This window comes from Periplaneta americana, chromosome 9 (genome assembly GCF_040183065.1).
Source record: "Periplaneta americana isolate PAMFEO1 chromosome 9, P.americana_PAMFEO1_priV1, whole genome shotgun sequence".
Taxonomy (NCBI): Eukaryota; Metazoa; Arthropoda; class Insecta; order Blattodea; family Blattidae; genus Periplaneta; species Periplaneta americana.
This window is the reverse complement of record NC_091125.1, coordinates 116336014-116357886: the sequence shown is the minus strand read 5'-3', so window position 1 is coordinate 116357886 and position 21873 is coordinate 116336014. Positions and strand designations below refer to the sequence as shown.

Below are 21873 nucleotides of genomic sequence, written 5' to 3'. Positions count from 1 at the left end.
TATCTACAACAGGTCGTATCCCGACACACACGTTTATTTTCTTGCCGTTCAACTACATTACAAAATAATTCCGCTACATGTGAATGGTTAGCCAAATTTATGAGGGTGAAAAGATAGAAGTATTGTAGCAGTCACAGCAATAGTAATCGCAGTAGTGTTCGTACTGGTGGAAGGATTGCGGCCAACACGTTTAGCTGCAATCAGGATGATCGCGTGTTCGATTCCTGATGGGATTATGGAATTTCTTCATTGATCCAATCCTCCCGGCTGCACTATGGTCCAGAGGTCACTCAGCCTCTAACAGAAATTACTTCTTATTCTTCATTCTAGGCTTAGAGCATGTTCAGGCTTCACATTTAGTCCTTCCAACGTTTCCTGGGTCTTCCCAGGTCTCTTGTTCCCTTTAGTCTGTAGTTCAGAATTCTTCTATGGCTACGGTTGCAATCCATTCTACCTAAATGATTAATCCATTGTTCTGTATAATTATGAATATTTTCTTACAAAGAACACACATTTAACTAATTTCTCATATCTTCGTTTCTAATTCTATTTAATTTAGTACAACCTTTCATTGATCTTAAGAACTTCATTTCAGTAACTTGTAATGAATTTCTATCACTGCTTGTCATGGGTCCAGGTCTCTAATAGTAGAACTGATATTGCTGTGACTGTATAAAATTTTGAGTTTCCTTTCTCGTTTTGCCTTTGTGTGTCCCTTCAGACGAAGCCACTTTTGGTGGCGCGTTAGTGGCGCTGCGAACGCGCGTTAGTAGTGTTTCGAATGCGCGTCAGTAGCGCTGCTAACGGACGACTGTTGGGCCACCAATTCCCTACACCGTACGACAGTGTACAGGCTGAATTAGAAAAATATGTCACGACAGAATAATATAGAATGATGATAATGACGATAATAATAATAATAATAATAATAATAATAATAATAATATAAAATATACTACTAAATTTCTGGACTAGTGCGAATTACGAATATATTATTTATGTAATACAATCACCTTTATTTCACGATAAAATAAAATAACGCATCTAAAATAACGTACTAAATAAAATATTAACAAAGAGACGAAAAATTAGCTGATCATAGGTTAGAACCTGTGTTCAATTAGACCATGGCCTTTAACTTTGCCATTACCCTACAGACACCTATTTCTAGTATACTGGTTGAATTACTCATACGTGCTATGATTGGTTTCATGTTTGGTGTCTATTATATTCAATTTTGAATTCTTAAAAAGTAAACAAAAATATATTTTATGTCATATCGTTCCCATTTGCATAATTTTAAATTAATATTTTTATTGTCCTGATGTAAATCATCAAACAAGGTATGGAATAGTCCTCGATTCTGTCTTTCCAAAACTAATGGATGGACTTAAACTCTTCTTCTATTTTTATGTCTATTCTTTCTCCGTATGAGCAAATTTGCCAAAAGTATATCTCCTTCTGTGTCTATGTTCACTGGAAGACTGAAAAATTCTCTACAAAAATTTAACAGCGCCACTACAAGTGTCCTCGTCTGAAGGAACCCTATTATATTGGGTTATTTTACGACGCTGTATCAACATCTAAGGTTATTTAGCGTCTGAATGAAATGAAGGTGATAATGCCGATAAAATGAGTCCGGAGTCCAGCACCGAAAGTTACCGAACATTTGCTCGTATTGGGTTGAGGAAAAAACCTGAAAAAACTTAACCAGGTAACTTGCCCCGACCGGGATTCGAACACAGGCCACCTGGTTTCGCGGTCGGACGCGCTAACCGTTACTCCGTAGGTGTAGACGTTTTGCCTTTTAATGTTCTGTTTATTATTATGCCGCTAATCTGTTGAAATTCTGGAAGTCTAGTTCTGCTTTCACTAAGTCTGTGTGTTTAGCTATAAGTGAGCTCGCAACCAAAGTATTTGAAACTTGTGACTTTTCTATAGGAATATCATTTAAAACTATTTTTGTTCTAATACTGTGTTTCCCATGAAAACTCATCGCTTTTTTGTGTTGAAATTTTTAAATTATACTCGTATTTCTCTCTTACCTTGTATAATTCATAAATTGACTTCTGTAATTCATTTTCATTACTTATCAAAACCTGGTCATCTGCAGCGAATTAAAGTTGGAAGAAAAGTCAGTTCCTCAGTAGATTTATTGTTCCATTCTCTAGAAATATCGTTTTGTATTAAAAAAACTTGGTGAAATGCTACAATCTTGTCTAACCCCTTGGTTTAACAGTATATCACTGTTGTATGTATCATATCCAGGTTTGATACTAATACCTGCATTTCTATGTCTATTTTTCAGTACATTAGAGGTTTAGGGTAGCCTCGTCTATACACTTTTTTTTTTTTTTTTTTTTCCAGAATTTCTTTCTATCTACTCGGTCAAACGCCTTCTCGTAGTCAATAAAAACCAGGTGAGTTTTCAAATTAAATTCTCTTCGTTTCCCTATTATCTGTTATATTATACAAATAGCATCAGTGAAATAACGTCCAATTCTAAAGTCCAGAAATGAGTACCAACACTATGGCCAGCAAGCAGATCCGATATATCTACTGCTGCCCAGTTTCTTGTCTTGTGAGGTAAGAGTCTTTCTATCTCCCTACCCTAAGACATTTTGGGGCCTCTAATTGGATAGCCCAATCCTTGTAACTTAATAATAGTTGTGATAGTGGTGGTAGTAGTGATTATGATGGACGTTGAGCTGTGATACAGTTGAAGATGGTGGTGATGATCATTATGTTGCTATTAACGATGACAGAAGCGATGACACTGATGGCGATGGTAATTTTAATCAGATATTTAACAACGCCTTATCAACCACTAGCTTATTAGCATAAGGCCGTGTCCTGCGCAGTATGCAAGGGACAGCGGCGGCGTGCGACTACTTCAGCTTCAAGCGAATTCAAGCGACATCTCAAGGTGTCCGCATTGCGAACGCAGGCAACAGCGACGAGATCGTCACATATTTAGTCAGATTTTTTTTTTAATTATGGCGAACAAGAGAAGAAGAGATTTATTACAAGACAGCCTGGGTGCATTTCTTGTTTAAACGGTGAAGTAACGGCTAGCGCGTCTGGCCGCGAAACAAGGTGGCCCGGGTTCGAATCCCAGTCGAGGCAAGTTACCTGATTGAGGATTTTTCCGGGATTTTTCCTCAACCCATCATGAGCAAATGCTGAGTAACTATCGGTGCTGGATCCCGGTCTCATTTCACCGGCATCATCATCTTCACTTCATTCAGGCGCTAAATAACCTGAGATGTTGATACAGCGTCGTAAAATAACCCACTAAAAATTGTTTAAAAGTAGACGAGAAACTCATAAATTCGACATGGAAAGGGATGAGTATGGAGAATTACATCATCTTTATCCCGTTGTCAGAGAGTTTCCAAATAAGTTCAAAGAGTAGGTCTATACAAGAATGACAGTAGAGACTTTTGAGTACATAGTGAATAAAATGAAAACAAACATCTCGTTTTTGCCTATGATCTTTCAACAGTCGATTAGTCTCGGAGAAAGGCTAATAATAACTTAAACTTATGTCCCTTTTTCATTTTTAAAGTCTTGTATAAATAAACCTATGTAGATAACATTTTACTACAAACATTCGTGAACTTAACGTAAATATTAGTATGTAAAATTGTATCAGATTCTTTTGTTTCTGGCTAAGTGGAAGAGAAGGCCTGATGGCCTTAACTTCGCCGGAATAAATAAATATTATTATATTATTATTATTATTATTATTATTATTATTTACTCACATAGTTATCCCTTTTTAGATGAAAAGAAACTTTTAAATAGACATGTATTTTAAGCGAGGAGAAATAACGAAATATTTATTTTATTTTCAGATTTCATGTGGCAAACGTCTCGTATTTAATAATTTGTAACAAAGGCCATTATTTATATTATAACCTTACGATAGTAGACCTCACAACAAGCGACGAGTATATTATTACAAAGTTCATAACACAAAAATGAATACGCATACGTAGCTTGCACGAAATATTCATCGTTGCTACCATCTCAATACAATTCTAAAATCATTATTATCCGATATGAATCTGTTCTGATGCTGTTTATCACGAATATCCCGTCTTTTTTGTACCTCGGTAATGAAAATCTCAATGTAGTCCATTTTGAGAAATTGATTGTCGCCGCTTTAAGATTCAAACAGAATTGAAATATGAGCATCGCCAATTGTAGCGCTGCGCGCGCGTGAAAACAAATGAAGCTCACGTAGGCCGCTTTCATTTCCATGCTTGCGTTTGTATGTTGTCACATGAAGTTGTCGCACGCCGTCGCCCGCTTCTGCATCCCACGTAGGAATGACCTTACTGTAATTCATTGTAATAAGATGGAGCCGAGGGTTGGCTTACCTAACATTCGTCTTACAGTTTGGCGAAGCCTCGGAAAAACCCAATCACGTAATCAGCCCAAGCGGGAATCGAACCCACGTCCGTTCGCAAATTCGAATCAGCAGATAAACGCGCTTACCGCCTGAGCTACGCCGGTTGCTGGTGACTGTATTGAATATGGTGATGGCTGTGAAGGTGATAGTGGCCATGGAGATATTGAAGACTGAGATGATGCTTAAGATGATGGTTGTAAAGATAATCATGATTCAGCAGAAGAAGAAGAAGATGAAGAAAGAATAAACGATGACAATGATATGTTAAAGATGGAGTTGGTTTTGGTGACGATCAAGATAATGGTGGTAATGCAGATGATGATGATGATTATGATGATGATGATTATGATGATGTAGTTGTAGCTGCAGCGTTAATAATAATAGCACCGATGTTCATGGTGATAAATAACGTTGTGATGGTAATCACGAATACAAAAGGATTCAAATTCGGATTACAATTTCAAAACAAGTGAATGAAAAGAATAATGTACTCTCTTATTGTCCGTGAACAGATAGACAGACATTAAGATACGCGAAATCACCTGAAGAGACTGTACACCCCTGGTCAACATTGTTACGTTATTGCAGAGTTTAGAATTCTTGGTTTTATTCGGGGACAATGCCACATCCTGGAATGCACTAAATTGCTCCGGTCTATACAATCCCGTTCCAGGTGGATCAATGCAAAGATGAGCTTTCCCACGATCTTCTTTCATTAAGGTCAGACCATTAAAGGGCCCCAGTAGCATTCCCTTGACCACTTGTCAAAGACTTCAAAAGAGTGAGCTATCCCACAGTTGAAATTATTTGTTATTATTTTCATAACTGGTACATTCAAATGTGAATGTCCTTCATTTCAGTATATTTCAGAATTAACAAGGAAACTAGTAAAATATTTGTCGACGCATTAATAGATGTAAAAAGAAAGTCATACACGTTATTATAGAAGGTGTGCCAAAAGCCAATGTCCATTGTTTTTCAAATTGTTTTCTTTTTGCGTTGCTACAGCGCTGAAGACGATCTAGGACACGGTAAACATACTTTCCGTCAAGTAGTTGATCCGAATAAATTTCTTTAGAAGTCTTTTCAATGGTTGCTTCCACGTCCTTAGATAGGCAGTGAATTTTGGTCCACCTTGCATAGTTAGTCAACTAGTTCACTGTCGTCCTAGGTGGTCCAGTGGTTATTATGCTATCCATTAGATCCGATAAAATTTTGGTTGTTACACCGTTCTACTGTTGTGGCTTAAAAGAAGTTACTGTCCGTTCGAGTGGTTATGTCGCAGGATTATCGAAAAGGGGGGAGATCACATGAAAGGTATTTACTTAACGGGTCCCTTTTCTTTAAATTATTTTAAATAATTGTATAATATTACGTAGACGTCCAATTCCGAACAGCACCCAACGAATGCAAGCAAATCTCTCCCAGATATTCATCGCTGGTTAAAACATAACTAAAACTCTGTCACCTAGTCACCTAGATTAGAACATTCTACATCTTTTTAAAAAAAGCTCCTCCAGCTAGTCAGCTAGGTACCAGTAAATGGTTAGATCACACTAGATATTCAGGCAAAACTCTCAGTCAGATATTTATTGCTGGTTAAAATATCCTATATATAGCAGTAAATTTGTCAGCTAGTCACCTAACATCAGTTACTCAATAAATGTAAGCAAAACTGTCTCAAATATTCACAACTGGTTAAAACTTCTTATAATTATACAGAAGTAAAATTCTGTCAGCTAGTCAGCTAGATTAGAACATTCTACATCTCATTCAAACGAAACTCCTCCAGTTAGTGAGCTAGATAAAAGTTGGAACATACAAGTTATTCAAGCAAGACTCTCATAGTCAGACATTTATTACTTGTAACAAAATCCTGTATATAGCAATAAATTTCTGTCAGCTAGTCAACTAGACATCAGTCACTGGTATAAAAATCAAAGTATGTAAGCAAAACTACTCTTTCAGTTATACGGTACATCTATTACAGATTAAACATCCTACATAGAAGTAAAACTCTGTCAGATATTCAGCTAGACATCAGTTACACTCTACATATACAATCAAAGCGTTCTTAGTTAGACGACTGTTACCGGTTAAAACACACTACATATAGACGCAAAGTAGGCTAATGCCAGCTACAGTAGATATCAATTACTGTAATGGAAACGCCTTCAGACGTCTGTTGAAGCACTGTACATATGAAAGCAAGGCATTTGTCAGCTAGATACCAATTACTGCTTAGAACACTCTACATAATATATAATCAAAGCGCTCTCATTTAGACGTCTGTTGCTGGCTAAAATACTTTACACCTACATATAGAATCAAAGAACTGTCAACTAGACATAACCTTCCAATTAAGGTAACGATAATACTAACTTGTCAATTACGCCACAAGAATCCACAAAACGCTTCTTTTCAAAATGTTTGGAAAGTAAATAAATTTATTAAGCAAATACGTCACTTATCATTATTAACTAATAATAGAACGTAGTTGATATGTTAATAATAATAATAATAATAATAATAATAATAATAATAATAATAGTAACGCTATAAAGTAGACTTTAGTAGATATTAGACTACAGCACTGTTAACACACAATATATTGTGCGTACCAACCCCGGGAGGAAGGGATGAGATAATAGAAATGAAAGTATAAATTTTCCGTCTCAGAAATAGTAGGCCTACATAGATAGACCAGAATGATCATCAGATCGATAGATCAAGTCCAGGCTGAGGAATTGGTTATCGCTCTAGGCGAATTCGACATAATAGACTTGTGTAACATTTGTGGAAGTGAATAATACAACTTTTTATTTTACAAACACTTCTATGAGTATTCGTAGTTTGTAAATTTATCATGCCTTACTATTGTTGAACAGATCCAACGACGTATGAAAATCCTACTACACTATAAACATTCGATTTAATATACGCTGTGAGTACATAAAGTGTATACAATTTTATTTTAATTTAATATTTCTCAAAAACCTAAAGGAAAAGTAAAAAGAAAAGAAGAATTATTTAAGATACAAATGTTAAAACTTACATTTTATTTTATAAGTGTTAAAAATTACATTTTATTTTGTAATTAGCGGTGTTTGGGGGCCGAGTTCAGTAACTCTATGAACAAAATAAAATCAATTTTAAATATGTGTTATACACTATTTTTGTAGACAGCCGTTCATTTGTGTTGGTATAGAGACAATTATCTCGACTTTTCTAATGCTGTATCCCCCCTTCACTGCAATAGTGAAACTTTATCACATTTAAAGTAAGCGGTGTTAGAGCTCCTTCCACTCCCGATTGAAAAATATCCGGTTCAAATTCAGCTGCTCCTTAATTTTTTTAACTGCATTTATTGCTTAATTCTTTCATATAGACCTATCAAGGAAATAGTTATTAAAGCAATTTATTTCACTTGTATATATTTCTTAACGAAAAACAGACACTTTTAAATTTAGGCGTGCCATTATTTCAACCGCTTTATGAAATTGTCACGATTCCTGCCGTGTGATTCTGTGGAAAACAATTAACAATCGCCGAAAATAGATGAGACAGTTTTGAAAATATTTTTCGCATTAGTGTCAATAGTAATACTTTTCGAACCTTCAGGAATGGCTGTCCAAACAAAAAATAAAAATAAGAGTATTTTTGTAGGTTTAGTTTGTTGAAGTTTTCATCATGTTAGTTTCCACTGTGGCGCACCTCGTTCACCTGACCTCACACCATTAGGAGTTCCTCAAGGTACAGATCTAGAAAACTAAAGTAAAGTTGCTAATTTGATCATGCACAAGCAACGCACACAAAATAAATAGGCATGCTAGGTGATCATGGTGAATAAGCTGCGGAACTATTGAAAAACTACCTTGAACTATTGAAAAACTTTTGATATTAATTTGAAATCGATGGAAATCATGTGTAAACACGATGATTGGTGTTGGTGTTCATTTGGTGTTTCTATTATATCTCCTGTAGGCTTATGAAGAGTATATCACCACGAAAATCTACTGGGAATTTATAATAACATTGTATTCATTGTTAGAGGCTGAGTGGAAACAATACACTTTAGATATATCCTGGAAGGTATGCAAAAAATCACACATTTTTTCTTCATTCGTCCATCTGATTTTATTTCTGTTGTTCTGAAGCAGCGATATAAATACTGAGAAAAATGTCATGAATTAAGTAGGTATTTTGTAATACTAAAAAAGCAATCAATTGATGTTTACAGTGCAGGAGGTGTTGCATATCTTTCAGGTTATAATAGGTATAAAATTTAATGTCCTTTCAAGAGAAAAATGAGCTTTATTGATTTAGGCCTATTCCTTATCTAAGTAGTAGTAGTAGTAGTAGTAGTAGTAGTAGTAGTAGTAGTAGTAGTAGTAGTAGTAGTAGTAGTAGTGGTCGTGGTGGTGGTGGTGGTAATAGTAGTAGCAGTATATTATTTAACAATGCCTTTAAAAAGAGATTATTCGACGTCGAAACTCGAAGTGGACGAGAAGTGACCGACAATAATTATTATTCTTGCCTGGAGTCCTCTATGAAGGATAGAATTATTTTACGTGGCGTAAATTTACGACAAGGAAGATGCAAATTTCTTCTTTCCTCCCGGAGAGAGAGCTATTGCTATGCAAAGAATTTTATTGCCCTTCAAAACTCATAGCCCTCGGCCGATTTCGAATCCACGAACTTCGTATCCTACGACTAGCATAATAACCACTACATCATCGAGGAAGGCTACGCAGCAGTCAGGATATAATTCAAGAGTATCTGCCATTGAACAATAACTCGAAGAAACAGTAGCGAACAAAAGACATCGTTCCAGTCGCTAACCTCTTTCACATTATACAAATCTGGCTTTCAGGTAGTAGCTCCCAGTAAAGCAGGTTTGAATAATTTCAAGGAAAAATTGTTCCGGAGCCGGGTATCGATCCCGGGACCCTTCGCTTAGCGCGCGAACGCTCTTCCGACTGAGCTATCCCAGGAACTGTACACGACACGGTCACAATTTTTCCGGGTCCCGAGTCCCGGGATCGATACCCGGCTCTGGAACAATTTTTCCTTGAAATTATTCTAACTTGCTTTACTGGGAGCTACTACCTGAAAGCCAGATTTGTATAATACATTCGTTACTGGAGGTACGTTAACAGTAAGCCACAATTTAAGTCACACAAGTATTTGTGTGCACTCATAGTTGAGTTCTGGCGTCTTGTCAGCTCATTTGAGTCGTGTGGATACAAAGGAAAAATTGTGACGGTGTCGTGTATAGTTCCTGGCGTAGCTCAGTCGGAAGAGCGTTCGCGCGCCAAGCGAAGGGTCCCGGGATCGATACCCGGCTCCGGAACAAATTTTCCTTGAAATTATTCAAACCTCTTTCACATTGTCATAAACTGTAGTAGTGAGTAGAGGACAATGAAATAAGACAAAAAGTTCAAATGAACATATGTCAAAAAAACCAATTGTTTCCGAAATCTATCTGTTCTGGGGTAACATTACCCGATATGCACTGCAGGAAAAGAGCGTTATACGCAACATGTGCTCAATATGACTGCCGTTTATGATAAAGCAAACAACACATTACCTAAGCAACAAACGTACACGTTCGAATAACCCTGGCGTGTCTCTAATGCACTGACAACCAATAACACTGCATTCCCGCAGTTCGTTAACATTATGAACATGAATAACACACAAAACATTTAGAATATCCTCAAACAAAATGAAACTAGAGAATTGAAGTCCGGGGATCTGGGAGGCCATGGAGTCGGTAAGCCAAGGCCGATACACCTATTGTGGAAGCTTGTGCGTAAGAAATCTCGAAAGTATATATGAAAATGAGGCTGTGCTCCGTCATGCACGTGTCACAGCAGCTGCCTTCCCCAACGAGGAACATTATCCAAAATGGCGCATATCTCGTTTTGATATTAATTCAATAATATGATAGATAATTTTTGCTTTTTAAACGTAAATATATCGCCTTGGACGCTGTGAAGGCGTCTGAGGACATGAAGTTAGAGTTCCATGCTTTCATGACCTTGGCACTAGAATGAGATGTTACAGTCGGCAACACACTCCGACTTCGGGCCATTCTGGAAGTTTTAGCAACGAAAAAAATCACGTCATCACCTGGGATTGAATCCAGGACCTTCCAGTCCGTAGTCAGTTACTCTACCAACCGAGCTACCCGGCCACTCGGAAAGGTAATTGATATTGTAATATTTATTCTATAGCGTGGTGAAATAGATATTTCAAACAGCAGTTCTGCTATGTAGTGACAGGTATTTAGTATTTCGACATCGGTTTTGCAGTATGATAAAAGATATAAGATATTTTTCAGATGGATTCTACAGTGTGGTGCAATATATGACATCGATCCTGCACTGTAGTAATGCCTTAAAATTTTCTGTCAATTCTGGAGTGGGATGAAATATTTTTGTGATTTAATATTCTATTTGTGGCAAAAAATATCTTATTTCAACACATATTCTATATTGGAGTGAAATGTATAAACATTGATTTTGTACTGTGAAGGAAGATATCTGATATTCCTAACAAGGAATCCGCAAAAAGTGGTAAAATTATCTGATATTTTTAACACTGATTCTGCAATGTGGTGAACAACCCCTTCAGAAATAAATCTAAAGTCATGATTTAGGGGTTGGCAACTTTTTTTTAAGTAATTCCATTTTTGGGTTAACATGCATAAAACTGTCCACTCTATAATGTGAAATTGCTGGAAAGAAAACTAGTGAGAAGTCTGGCGCCATGAAATACTGCCAAGATTTGGTGGCGGAGGGGTTGGGGGTGGGAATGGGCTGTACATTGATTTTAGAAGCCACCAAGCCTCGGCTATGAATTGTGAAGGAATTTCGCAATTTAACGCCATAAGACTCATACTGCGCGTAATAATAGTATGAATTAAGCAAAACAGACAAAATAGCTTCCAACGTCAAGTCCACACGGCGCTACAACTACAATCGGCAACCTGGCATTACAGAACAGCGTTTCTTAAACTTTTTACAAGTCAGGATCACTTTACAGGAATATAAGATACTTCTGGATCACCATAAACTAAGTACTTATGTGTTACGATATTCTATTATAAATCGAATCTTGTAAACCATCATATAATTTATTACATTATTGAATTAGAGTATTCGAAATGTTCAGGATGCGGTTTGAATATTTTCTCCAAGGGGGAGGGGGGATACAATTTTAAATGTCGATAAAATATACTCTCCGTAATAATCAGCAATGTTGGCCAACTAGTATTGTTGTCGCGTTCAACGGTGTTGGTTCAACTTGTACTAAAAGAAGAAAGAGAATCATCGTTATTGTGTTGCATTGACTATTCAACTTATTGGATGAATTTGCGATATTGGCCAATAACGTTTCAGAACTTCCGTTAAAATCAATCAATCACAGTTGTGTTTCTTGATAAGACGCTTTGTGAGGACATATAAAATCCACTGCTACTCCCTCTATCTCCAGCTTAATCCAGTCCACTTCAGTGTCAATCACAGAAAATAAAAAAATGCCAACAAAATTTAACTTTGAAAATTGCGTTTTCAATAACTGCAACTTCAAGTAATATATAAATGTCTGTAAAAATCTTTCGTGTTTTTGTTCTGTTAATGTAATATTTAAGCTTATCTTACTTTTGAGGTTAAGTATTGTTGTTTCGTATTTCCGCTTTGAGTAGTTGGCAATAGTATTTAGTATGTCGTGATAGATAGCAGTTTGTTTTTGAACTTCATTACAAGGAGACATAATAATGTCTTATTGCTGTGTTTTATAATAATTCTTATCATTTACGTAAATAATTCGGTTTTGCAACTTACTTAATTTGATTCGTTGAATAATCTTATTAAATTATTGCACTCGTGGTTTCATCTTACGAGCCTGAAGGGCGAATGAAATTATCAATGAGGTGAAACAGCATTCGTGCAATTACTACAAATAACATATTATAATATACGGAAACTATACCTACATTAGGCACCCGAAGGGGATAAATGTTGTCCCAGATTCTTGGCATCCCCCCCCCCCCGTCAATTCGCACCATAGAAATAATAATGCTTCTAAAACAATGGCCCGCGAGTCCGTAAGACATTTTAGACTTGACAATACAGGAGGAGGACTTAATAGCTTTTTTTTTGTAATAAGTTATTTAAAAAAAGGCAGAGAATGTAAGAAAATCCCAACGATTCGGTGAAACGTCTATACTGGAATCAAATACAATATATAGGCTTATTTCCTTTAACACTGCAGTGTTATATATACAAACTATCTTACACAATATTTCCACGACTATTGTGTGGAAAACCTCGAAGTATATTAAATAGAGAACAGCGTGGAAAACCACGAAGTACAAATTCTATCTCAACACTTCCGTGCTATGGCACCACGAGTGACGTCAGAGTAAACTTTTCTTGTCAAAACGTTACAATTTTTCTCATTTGTACCTCGAACACAGACGTATGGCAGTATAATCATTCATGATATTAACTCTTTATTTTCTTAACACTCCGATTTTAAGCTACGTTTAGACATAATTATTTTAAAAGCAATATTTTGCAAAATTACAACATAAAACACCATCCCTTGTAGTCCAGTGGATTGTCAGATAGTTAATAATTAATAGGCGCGTGTCAAAATTATAAGCTTATCTCCGACATTTTAACAATGGTGGAAACGTATTATTATGAAAAGCTTTCTGACGAACATTCAATTAACTAATTTGTCGCCAACTCGAGGACTGGCTGAAAGCAGCAGACAGTGGCATAAAATTTCGGCCTTGAGAGAGAACCCATCCGTCAAGTTTATATGGGCTTCTTAATATTTATTCATGCCAGTGGCTATTAACTTCTTGTTAGAGTATTCACCTACTTCATATTAAATAAGTTTCAATATTTTACTCCAATAAATTAATTTCTTTTCTCTTAAAGGCATTATGTAACTTGATTGTATTTAGTCAACATTTTCTTTGCAATTCATATATATTTAAAATATAATAATAAATTCCACAATTCCACGATTTCCAATGTATAATCTCATCCAAAGAAAAATAATTAGTATATAAGTTATAAAACCTCATTTCACGTCCTTCAGCATAAATTTGATTCCCTATAGAAATATGGCAATAAGTTCGTAATTAAAATATAACTATGGCAGCAGAAATAGAATCACAACGAAAATAAAGTCTTCGAATTCCGAATTCGATCGTCTGAATACGAAGTGTAGAAAGACCGTAAGTAGGTTATTATGTGTCAGGGAGGAGCAAAATCCCCCTACACATCAATATGTTTTTTACAGTTCGTCCAATTCTCAACGCCATCATCATTATCATCATCATCATCATCATCATCGTTGTTGTCATCATGGATTAAAATTCTGCACTCGTTTCAGCTCTATACTGAATTTTTTCCTCCACTTTCAGCCATGGCAGTGTGATCCAAGAGAGTGAGTGGTTCTCGTACTCCGAGGCTCGGACATTAGTTCGAATCCCACTCAGGCCGATTAGACTGCTGTCTAAAATTATTTTCCCGTGTTTTCCAGTACTGAGTCCTCGAATTCATCTCCCTCAATATACTATTTTGCTACCACTAATTCTATGAACGATAAATAAAGACATAATTAATAGAATATTTGTTAAGTAACAGATATAAAATAGTATATATTTTGAACCACATACTAAAGAAGATATTGCCAGTCTTCTTAAATATTAATTATAGTTTCTAATTCGACTTTGACGTGTAGTATCCATATTAACTTATTTAAATATTTTAACCTTGTACCTATATTTCAATATTCTGTCCCGACTATTTGAAACTCTAATTAATTCATATTTTCATTAATTCTTATTATGTTTCCCTACTGCTATAAAGCCTTTCTTTCAGTGATTCTTTACCTTTCATCTTCTGTAACTTTCAGTTTGAAAGACTGTAAAATGAAATTTAATGCGCACGCTCGAAAAATCGCACAAAACACGTGGGAGAAACGTTTCACGGGAATGATGCGGAACTCTCGTAGAAATATCCACACAACGTGCATAGAGCACCACGTGGAGCGACACCTGACGTACCTGAACACACATCCATCCCACATGCACGACTCGAAAACAGAAGCTCCGTACTCACCTTGCAAAGAACGCCGCTGCTGCAGACGACTGGGCTGGAGTGCCTGGAACTCCGCTGACAGAGTACGCGTACTTGGACTCAGAGTAGTAGCTGGAACTCGGGGTCCCAGCTCCCATTCCGGGAGTGAGAACGAGTGTTGGCGATGTAGACAGACCGTCCAGGCCTCCGTACAGGAAATCCACCACGGAAGAATGTCCTGTGTAGTGATGGCTTCTGGGGGAGGGCTTCGGGGGCTGATGGCGCCCGTACCCTCCCACTTCATCCCCCGGACTCAGCATCCTCTGGCTCGCGGACCCCTTGTTTGAGATCTTGGTCTGAGGCATTGCCGACGAGTTTCCATTACTGACAGCAACGCCGTTGGCATTTATCGTTGGGTTAACGACAGAATTTTTCACGCAAGCTTTCTGCTGATAAGAATTTGTCAGCATTGTTGTCGATTGCTTGCCGTTGAAGACAACTGCCGACTGATGCGTGTTCCTCGACGTCGAATCAGCTGGCGACACCACGTGTTTGCCGCTCATGTCTCCGCCGTGGTGGTGATTGTGGTGATGTTTGATCACCACGCCACTGCTGCTGCCATCCCGCGTGCCTGGCCGAGAGCCACTGACGGTCCGAGTTTCACCACAGCCATTCTGTTGTCCGTTACTCGACAGTAGCGCCGCGGTGGGAGATCGATGTATCTCTCCCACCGCGTCATGCTCTTCGGTTGTTCCATTGCCAAGGTAAGAGCTCTTGGGGTCTTCCTTCGAGCCCCGCTGGCTTTTTGACTGGTGATGTTTGTTATGAGGCTGGTGGTAGTGATGATGATTGTTGGTTGCTCGTGTCTTGAAAACATAGTCGGGCGAGGTTATCGCTTCGTGGTCGAGCTGCAGAAATGGAAACAAAAAAGATCGGAATCAGACAATGCAGAAGGTCATAAGTTTATGTAAATAAATAATACATTATTACGAGATAAAATGGCGATGAAACCACAAATAATTGAAGTTTTTTACTACGTCATATAATCAACATTGAATTACATTACAACAGATTATTAAAATCAGATATAAAACAACAATGATCGAACCGACATACTCGGTGGTCTACTAGTTACCATGTTTGCTTACAATAATTTGAATCGAAGTTCACGGGTTCACAACCGTTAGAGAACGATTAATTTTTAAAAGCGATAAAAATCCGTAGCACAGCCTCTTACAGAAGGAAATTTAAGCTGAGAGATCCGCGACGGAAATTCAGGCACGGAAAGAAATCCTATCCCTAAATATGACAGTTCCAAACAACAATTTTTCTGTCTTTGCTCTTTCCGGGTCCAAATTCAATTTTGGAGACAGTACGACTGACTCATATGGATGACCTAATCACATCATTCGTAATCCATACATCCGGCCAATTACTGACTTAATGACAAAATTTTCTTTAATAAATCCAGCCACATTGCTATTGTTGTTGTTTAGTCAACTATCCGAAGACAGGTTTGAACCTCATAAGTGACACCAATAAGGCATCACTTATGAGGCAACTAAGCCAGGAGATAATCGGGTAGGGTGGCCAGGTCCCTTCCCCTCTCCAATGCGTACATCGCTGAGTAGTAACATATTACCCTAATCAGACTTCAGATGTTTCCAAACAATTATTGTTCTTCCTCTGACACGTATCGTCAAGTGAGATGTACGTTATCAGACAAAACAAAAAAACTGAAGAAAAGAAAAACACTTGAATGTGATTTTAATACTGTTCTTCATAAGTCGTTAATTTACTATCGACTGACTATGAGATAGGATAATATTTCTAGCTGTAAGTTCAAAGGATCTCTGTACAATTCTCAGCAAGAATGAGTGAACTTAACATCGTCGTTCATTATACGCACCATCAAAGTGTCGTGGATTTGGGTCGTATTAAAGCACTATATTCTCCGAACCAGACCAATCCGCCATGTTGAATCCCAAGCTAGTGACGTGACGTGATGTGATGTGACGTCTGTGTGGTGGAAGCAACAACACGGAAAGTAAAAGATCTACAATGTGGATGCATTTTAGTTTTAAACTAAATAATTAATTTTAGCCAATGGGTGGTTGTGCGGCTCCAGATTGTACAAATAGGGCTAATAGTAAGCATGGAGTGTACAAATTCTACCGTCTTTCTGCTGACAATAAGCTTCTCAGTCAATATTATAAGTTACCAATCAATAGCTCTTTAAAACTAGATTTTGTAACTGGTTATTAAATAATTCTTTTTACTCTATTTTAACACAAATTTGTATGAAATTGATTTTAATAAAAAATATTTAATTACATCTAGTTACAATTAATACATTAAGGGTGAAGTGTTTTCATTAATTTAATAGTTTTAAATTACTTCATGTTTTTAATAATTTAATTTTACTGTTTCAATTATAGTTGCATTTTTCAAAATGTATTATATGTTTTACAATGTATCTGTGACGAAGCATTTTACTGTATGTCTAAAGATCTAATAAACTGAACTGAATTGAACCCGTGATCTCCGACTGGCAGCGGAATGCCTTAACCTCGATGTTGTCCTTCGCCCCGAAACACTATTGGAATTTGTGTCTTCTCTCGTGTTTTAGGAGCGTGTAATTCAAACATGAGATTTAAGACACTATACATCGCCATGACAAACACTGCTACGGTTATTACCCGCTCTTCACCCTCAAGTACGCTCTCAGAGCAAGCAGTTCCAGAAATAGGGAAAAAGAAATGAAAAATACAGCCGAGACAACTCTGACAGGCCTGCAGATTTGCGCAACCATTAGTTATTTGAAAACAAAGTAATGTTAAATCCTTATTTAGTCGTTGAAAACTTCAAGAAATACGCTTAAATCAAGACAACAACAATGGTCGCGCACTCTAAACTTCCCATAAGGATCTGTTGTGAATGGGTCGTCGATAATATAGGCACTTGTACGTTTGCTCACACAATGAAACTATAATAGTTATTTATGATACAAGTTCGTAAGGGTTCTCTTTTTGGCACAGAGTGTAAAGTTTGTGAACTCGGCTTCTGTTTGTTTCACAAATTTTACACTGGTGCCAAATAGATAACTTTACGAATGTGTGTCATACACAATGTTTTTCTATGATAGCACAAATTTACATTAAATAAATATTTCAAATTGGAGAGGTTATAACATCACAATGTCATGACCGACTATATTCAGAACCATTAAGAAGTAAGTACCCATGGAATGACAGCCTGTTTTATTCATGTTCACGATTTTTTAAGTAGGTTATTTTACGATGCTTTAACAACAGCTTAGGTTATTTAGCGTCTGAATGAGATGAAGGTGATAATGCCGGTGAAATGAGTCCGGGGCCCAGCACCGAAAGTTACCCCCGTGAAAACCCCGGAAAAAACCTCAACCAGGTAACTTGTCCCGACCGGGAATCGAACCCGGGCCACCTGGTTTCGTGGCCAGACGCGCTAGCCGTTACTCCACAGGTGTGGACTTCACGATTTCATGGCAGTCTAAACAGGCCATGTAATCAACAAAGCGGTTAGAAACAGCTGAATTAAAAATCTTGTTACAATGAGTACTACATGTAAGTCAGAATAATAAGGGCTAAAATGTAGATAAGAATGTTAAATTTGTTACTTATTTGTGTTACGTGTAATATTGAAGTAATGAAAGATCCCGATAATGCATTAACTTCTTACTGAATGAAGTTTGTACATTGAATATTAAATTTTCTTTGGTGGTGCGTAAATTGAATAGCAATGCCTGAAATGATTACTTACTTTTTTACGAACTAGGCTATGTTTTGAAGGTTTTCTTTAGGCTCTGATAACAGTGGGTAAAATGTAACTTTATGCACTATCGTAGAAAAATGTTTGCTGAAATCTCGTTGCAACCTGAAGCGTTAATGAAAATACGAACACCTGTAACATAAAGATTTTATCGGACTATTATTACCTTGAACTATTATTTCTAATGCTCACCGAATTCCATGCAAAAATGTATAAATAATAAAACACAGAAGAACGAAATCAAATTTTAATATAGTACAAAATACAAATTTATGACGTATATTTATTTAAATCATTTATTTTAGCTTGTTATTTAACGACGCCAAATCAACTTTTAGGTTATTTAGTGACGATGAAATTGACGATAGCGAGATGGTATTTGGCGAGACGAAGCCGATGATTCGTCAAGTGATTACCCAATAAAGTTGGGAAAACCTCGAAATATCCTACCAGGTAATCAGTCCTAGTGAGAATCGAACCCACTCCTGAGCGCAGAGCTTGATTAACAGGCAAAAGAGCACATTGTCTTCGCTATACTGATGGCTTCTTTAAATTACACCCGTATAATTCTAACAGTACTTCAATGAATTTAAATCTTACATAATCGTAAGTATATTTTCTTGTACTTCTACTTCAAAGTATAAATCAGAAGTGTGGCAATGTTTTCATTTACAAAAAATTGTGTAACTTCTAGCCTAGGCCTATCCGTTTTGTATATTACAAGTCGCTACAAGTCTTCCCGATAAATTAAAATTAATCCTTGTACAAACACTCGTGATGCCACACTTCGACTACTGCGATGTTATATTAAGTAACCTCAATGCAAATTTGAGCAGCAGGCTACAACGTGTGCATAATGCGTGTGTCCGTTATATTTGCAATATTCGTAAGCATGATCATGTTTCCCCGTCTTTCCAAACTCTGTCTTGGCTAAGGCTAAGCGATCGACGAGCCCTGCATTCTCTTGTTCTCTTATTTCAAATTCTGCGCACCGCTACCCCAATCTATTTGGCTTCTCGTTTTCAAAATTTATCCGCATATCATCAGCTAAGTACAAGATCTCATCATAACAATTTACTCATTATACCCTACCACAAGACATCTTTATATTCTTCATCTTATACAGTTTCAGTTGCTAGAAATTGGAACTCGCTTCCGAGTGATGTAAGGGGTTGTTGGACAATAACTTCATTTTGGTCAAAATTGCATAAATTCTTACTTAACAGATTAATTGCTGATTAATATTTGTTACTTATAATGAAACTAACATCTGTCCATTCTTATTATCATCATTAATTTCTCTAAATAGATTTACAAAACCTCTAATGGCAATTACATTAATATTCTCATTATAAAAGTATATTTCAGATTTATATATATATTTTTTTTCTCCCTGTAACATAGTTCTAGTAAGCTTATATTAAATTAATTTTCATCATTTTACTAGCTATCCCAAATATTAAATTAATTATAATTGATTGAATTCAATTAGCTCATAAATTAAGTTACTACTTTACCTTATAGGTTTATCTAAATTTAAATAAATATGTAGTCTACTAGTCGTTAAAATTGAAGAATATTGCTGGAGAATCTTTTAAGTGTAGTTTGTAATTTAAATATGTATTGTATTGATTAAGGCTGGTTGAGTGGAAGAGAAGGCCTTATGGCCTTAACTCTGCCAGCGAAAATAAAACATTATTATTGTTATTATTATTATTATTATTATTATTATTATTATTATCATCATTATTACTACTGCAGTTGAGTATACATCATAAGTATTTCCCAACTGTATACATGCATTGACTTATGAAATCCTGCGTCAATCGGAATTAGTAAATAAATGCGTTGTCCTCCAAGTAATCCTGGATTTAATTAAGTTGGGGCATGCATATAACAGCACTGTTACTCATCGAACTACAATTCCTGTAAACAGCCTTCACTGTGTTGTGTCCTTTACATAGTGAAGAACGCATCTGCTTTAAATTAATTTATCATACGAATTAAATTATCTGCTTAGTACTTGAAGGGAATACGGTAATGTGGCGTTTGGAGTAAACCGAATTGCTGCATTTCTATTACATTTACATTATAAAATAAAATAAATTGTCCCTCTCTGGCATAAAATCCTTGTGCTTTTATACCTTTCTTAAGATACTCAGAAGATGTGCTGAGACTATAGTGATTCTTAGAACAGAAAGCACAACACAAGTGTGAAAATGTGGGTTCGAATCCTGTTTAGCACCTTTCACCTTTAGTTCATTGACAGCGCCATAAGTTTGAAGACAAGAATGCAAATTTTCAATCCGATAAAATCAAATTGCAGCTTATACTACAGTATGTTCCACACTTCACTTGAGGGATGTCTAAGAAACCCATCTCCAAGACTACATAGAGAGGCAACGATCTATTCTTGAGGATCAATGGCGGAAGTGACAAACAGAGAAGCTTATTAAGACGAGAGAGAATTAAAAAAGAAATAAAAGAAAGAAAAAAATAAAATAAGTTCAGGATAAAAAAAAGAAAATAAGTTCAGGAAAAAAATAAAAGAGGGATGGATGGATGGATGGATGGATGGATGGATGGATGAATTAACGAATGAACGAACGAACGAACGAACGAACGAAAAGACAATTTATTATAAGTAAGGAAAATATTAACTATTAATTGAAGGACAGTTTGTCGTCTTCTAAGAGAATAAAAATAAAACAAATACAATTATAAAAATAATAACAAAAAAGATCTCTAAAACTACATTATAACATTAGTCCAATCGTAAACTAATCTGAACAGCATAAGCTAGTTTGCGTCTACCTGTACTTGCTAATAATTCCTCCACTATTCGTCTCTAAGATTTCTTGTTGTTCTCCTCAAAGAATTCCCTAGGACGTCCCAGTGTTGGGACCAGATGTCAATTCAGAACAAGATACTGGTATTTTAAAAGGTCGAATTGCATTAAACACATTTTCCGGGAAAGTTACAGCACAATTCACTCACTAACTGTTCTTAGCTGAAACATTCCTAAGAGTTCGATTATTTTCAGTCCACTTTTTTAAACACTCTCTATAAATTGTCATTAATATTTCTTACAATGACAATGTCATAAGTACAGTTCACTAAATCTAGTTTCTTCAGAAAATAATAAGAACTTGTTCTTGTCTTTCAGAAAAACCACCTTTCTTCGACAGATATGTAATAACTCTCTCCGCGTAATCTGCACCCCTAAATCTGAAAGTAACTATATACCCGAAAGTGGCGAAAGGATGCAGAAGAATTTTCTACCGCTAACCCTTTTTATTTATTTATTATTATTATTATTATTATTATTATTATTATTATTATTATTATTATTATTATTATTATTATTTTAAACAGTCACTACTTTGTTTTTTCCATCAATACTAATATCTAGGTAATTTTCATTGTCTGAATGTAACCTATGATGATTATACTAATTGTACAGTACTATTCCTTTAGTTGTGTGGTTATATTGCATGTATTTATTTACACTGCAAGTGGGCAAGCACCCGGTGGCAGTGGTAG

General features: G+C 36.2%; 1 protein-coding gene across 1 annotated transcript in view; it reads right to left on the bottom strand.

Moving 5' to 3' along the window:
• LOC138706410 (uncharacterized) overlaps window positions 1-21873 on the bottom strand; it is a 630831-nt gene that overhangs the window by 98564 nt on the left and 510394 nt on the right. Inside the window, exon 5 of the mRNA XM_069835680.1 lies at window positions 14566-15431. Coding sequence (XP_069691781.1) covers window positions 14566-15431 — 866 coding nt within the window. The remainder of the gene's footprint in view (window positions 1-14565; window positions 15432-21873) is intronic.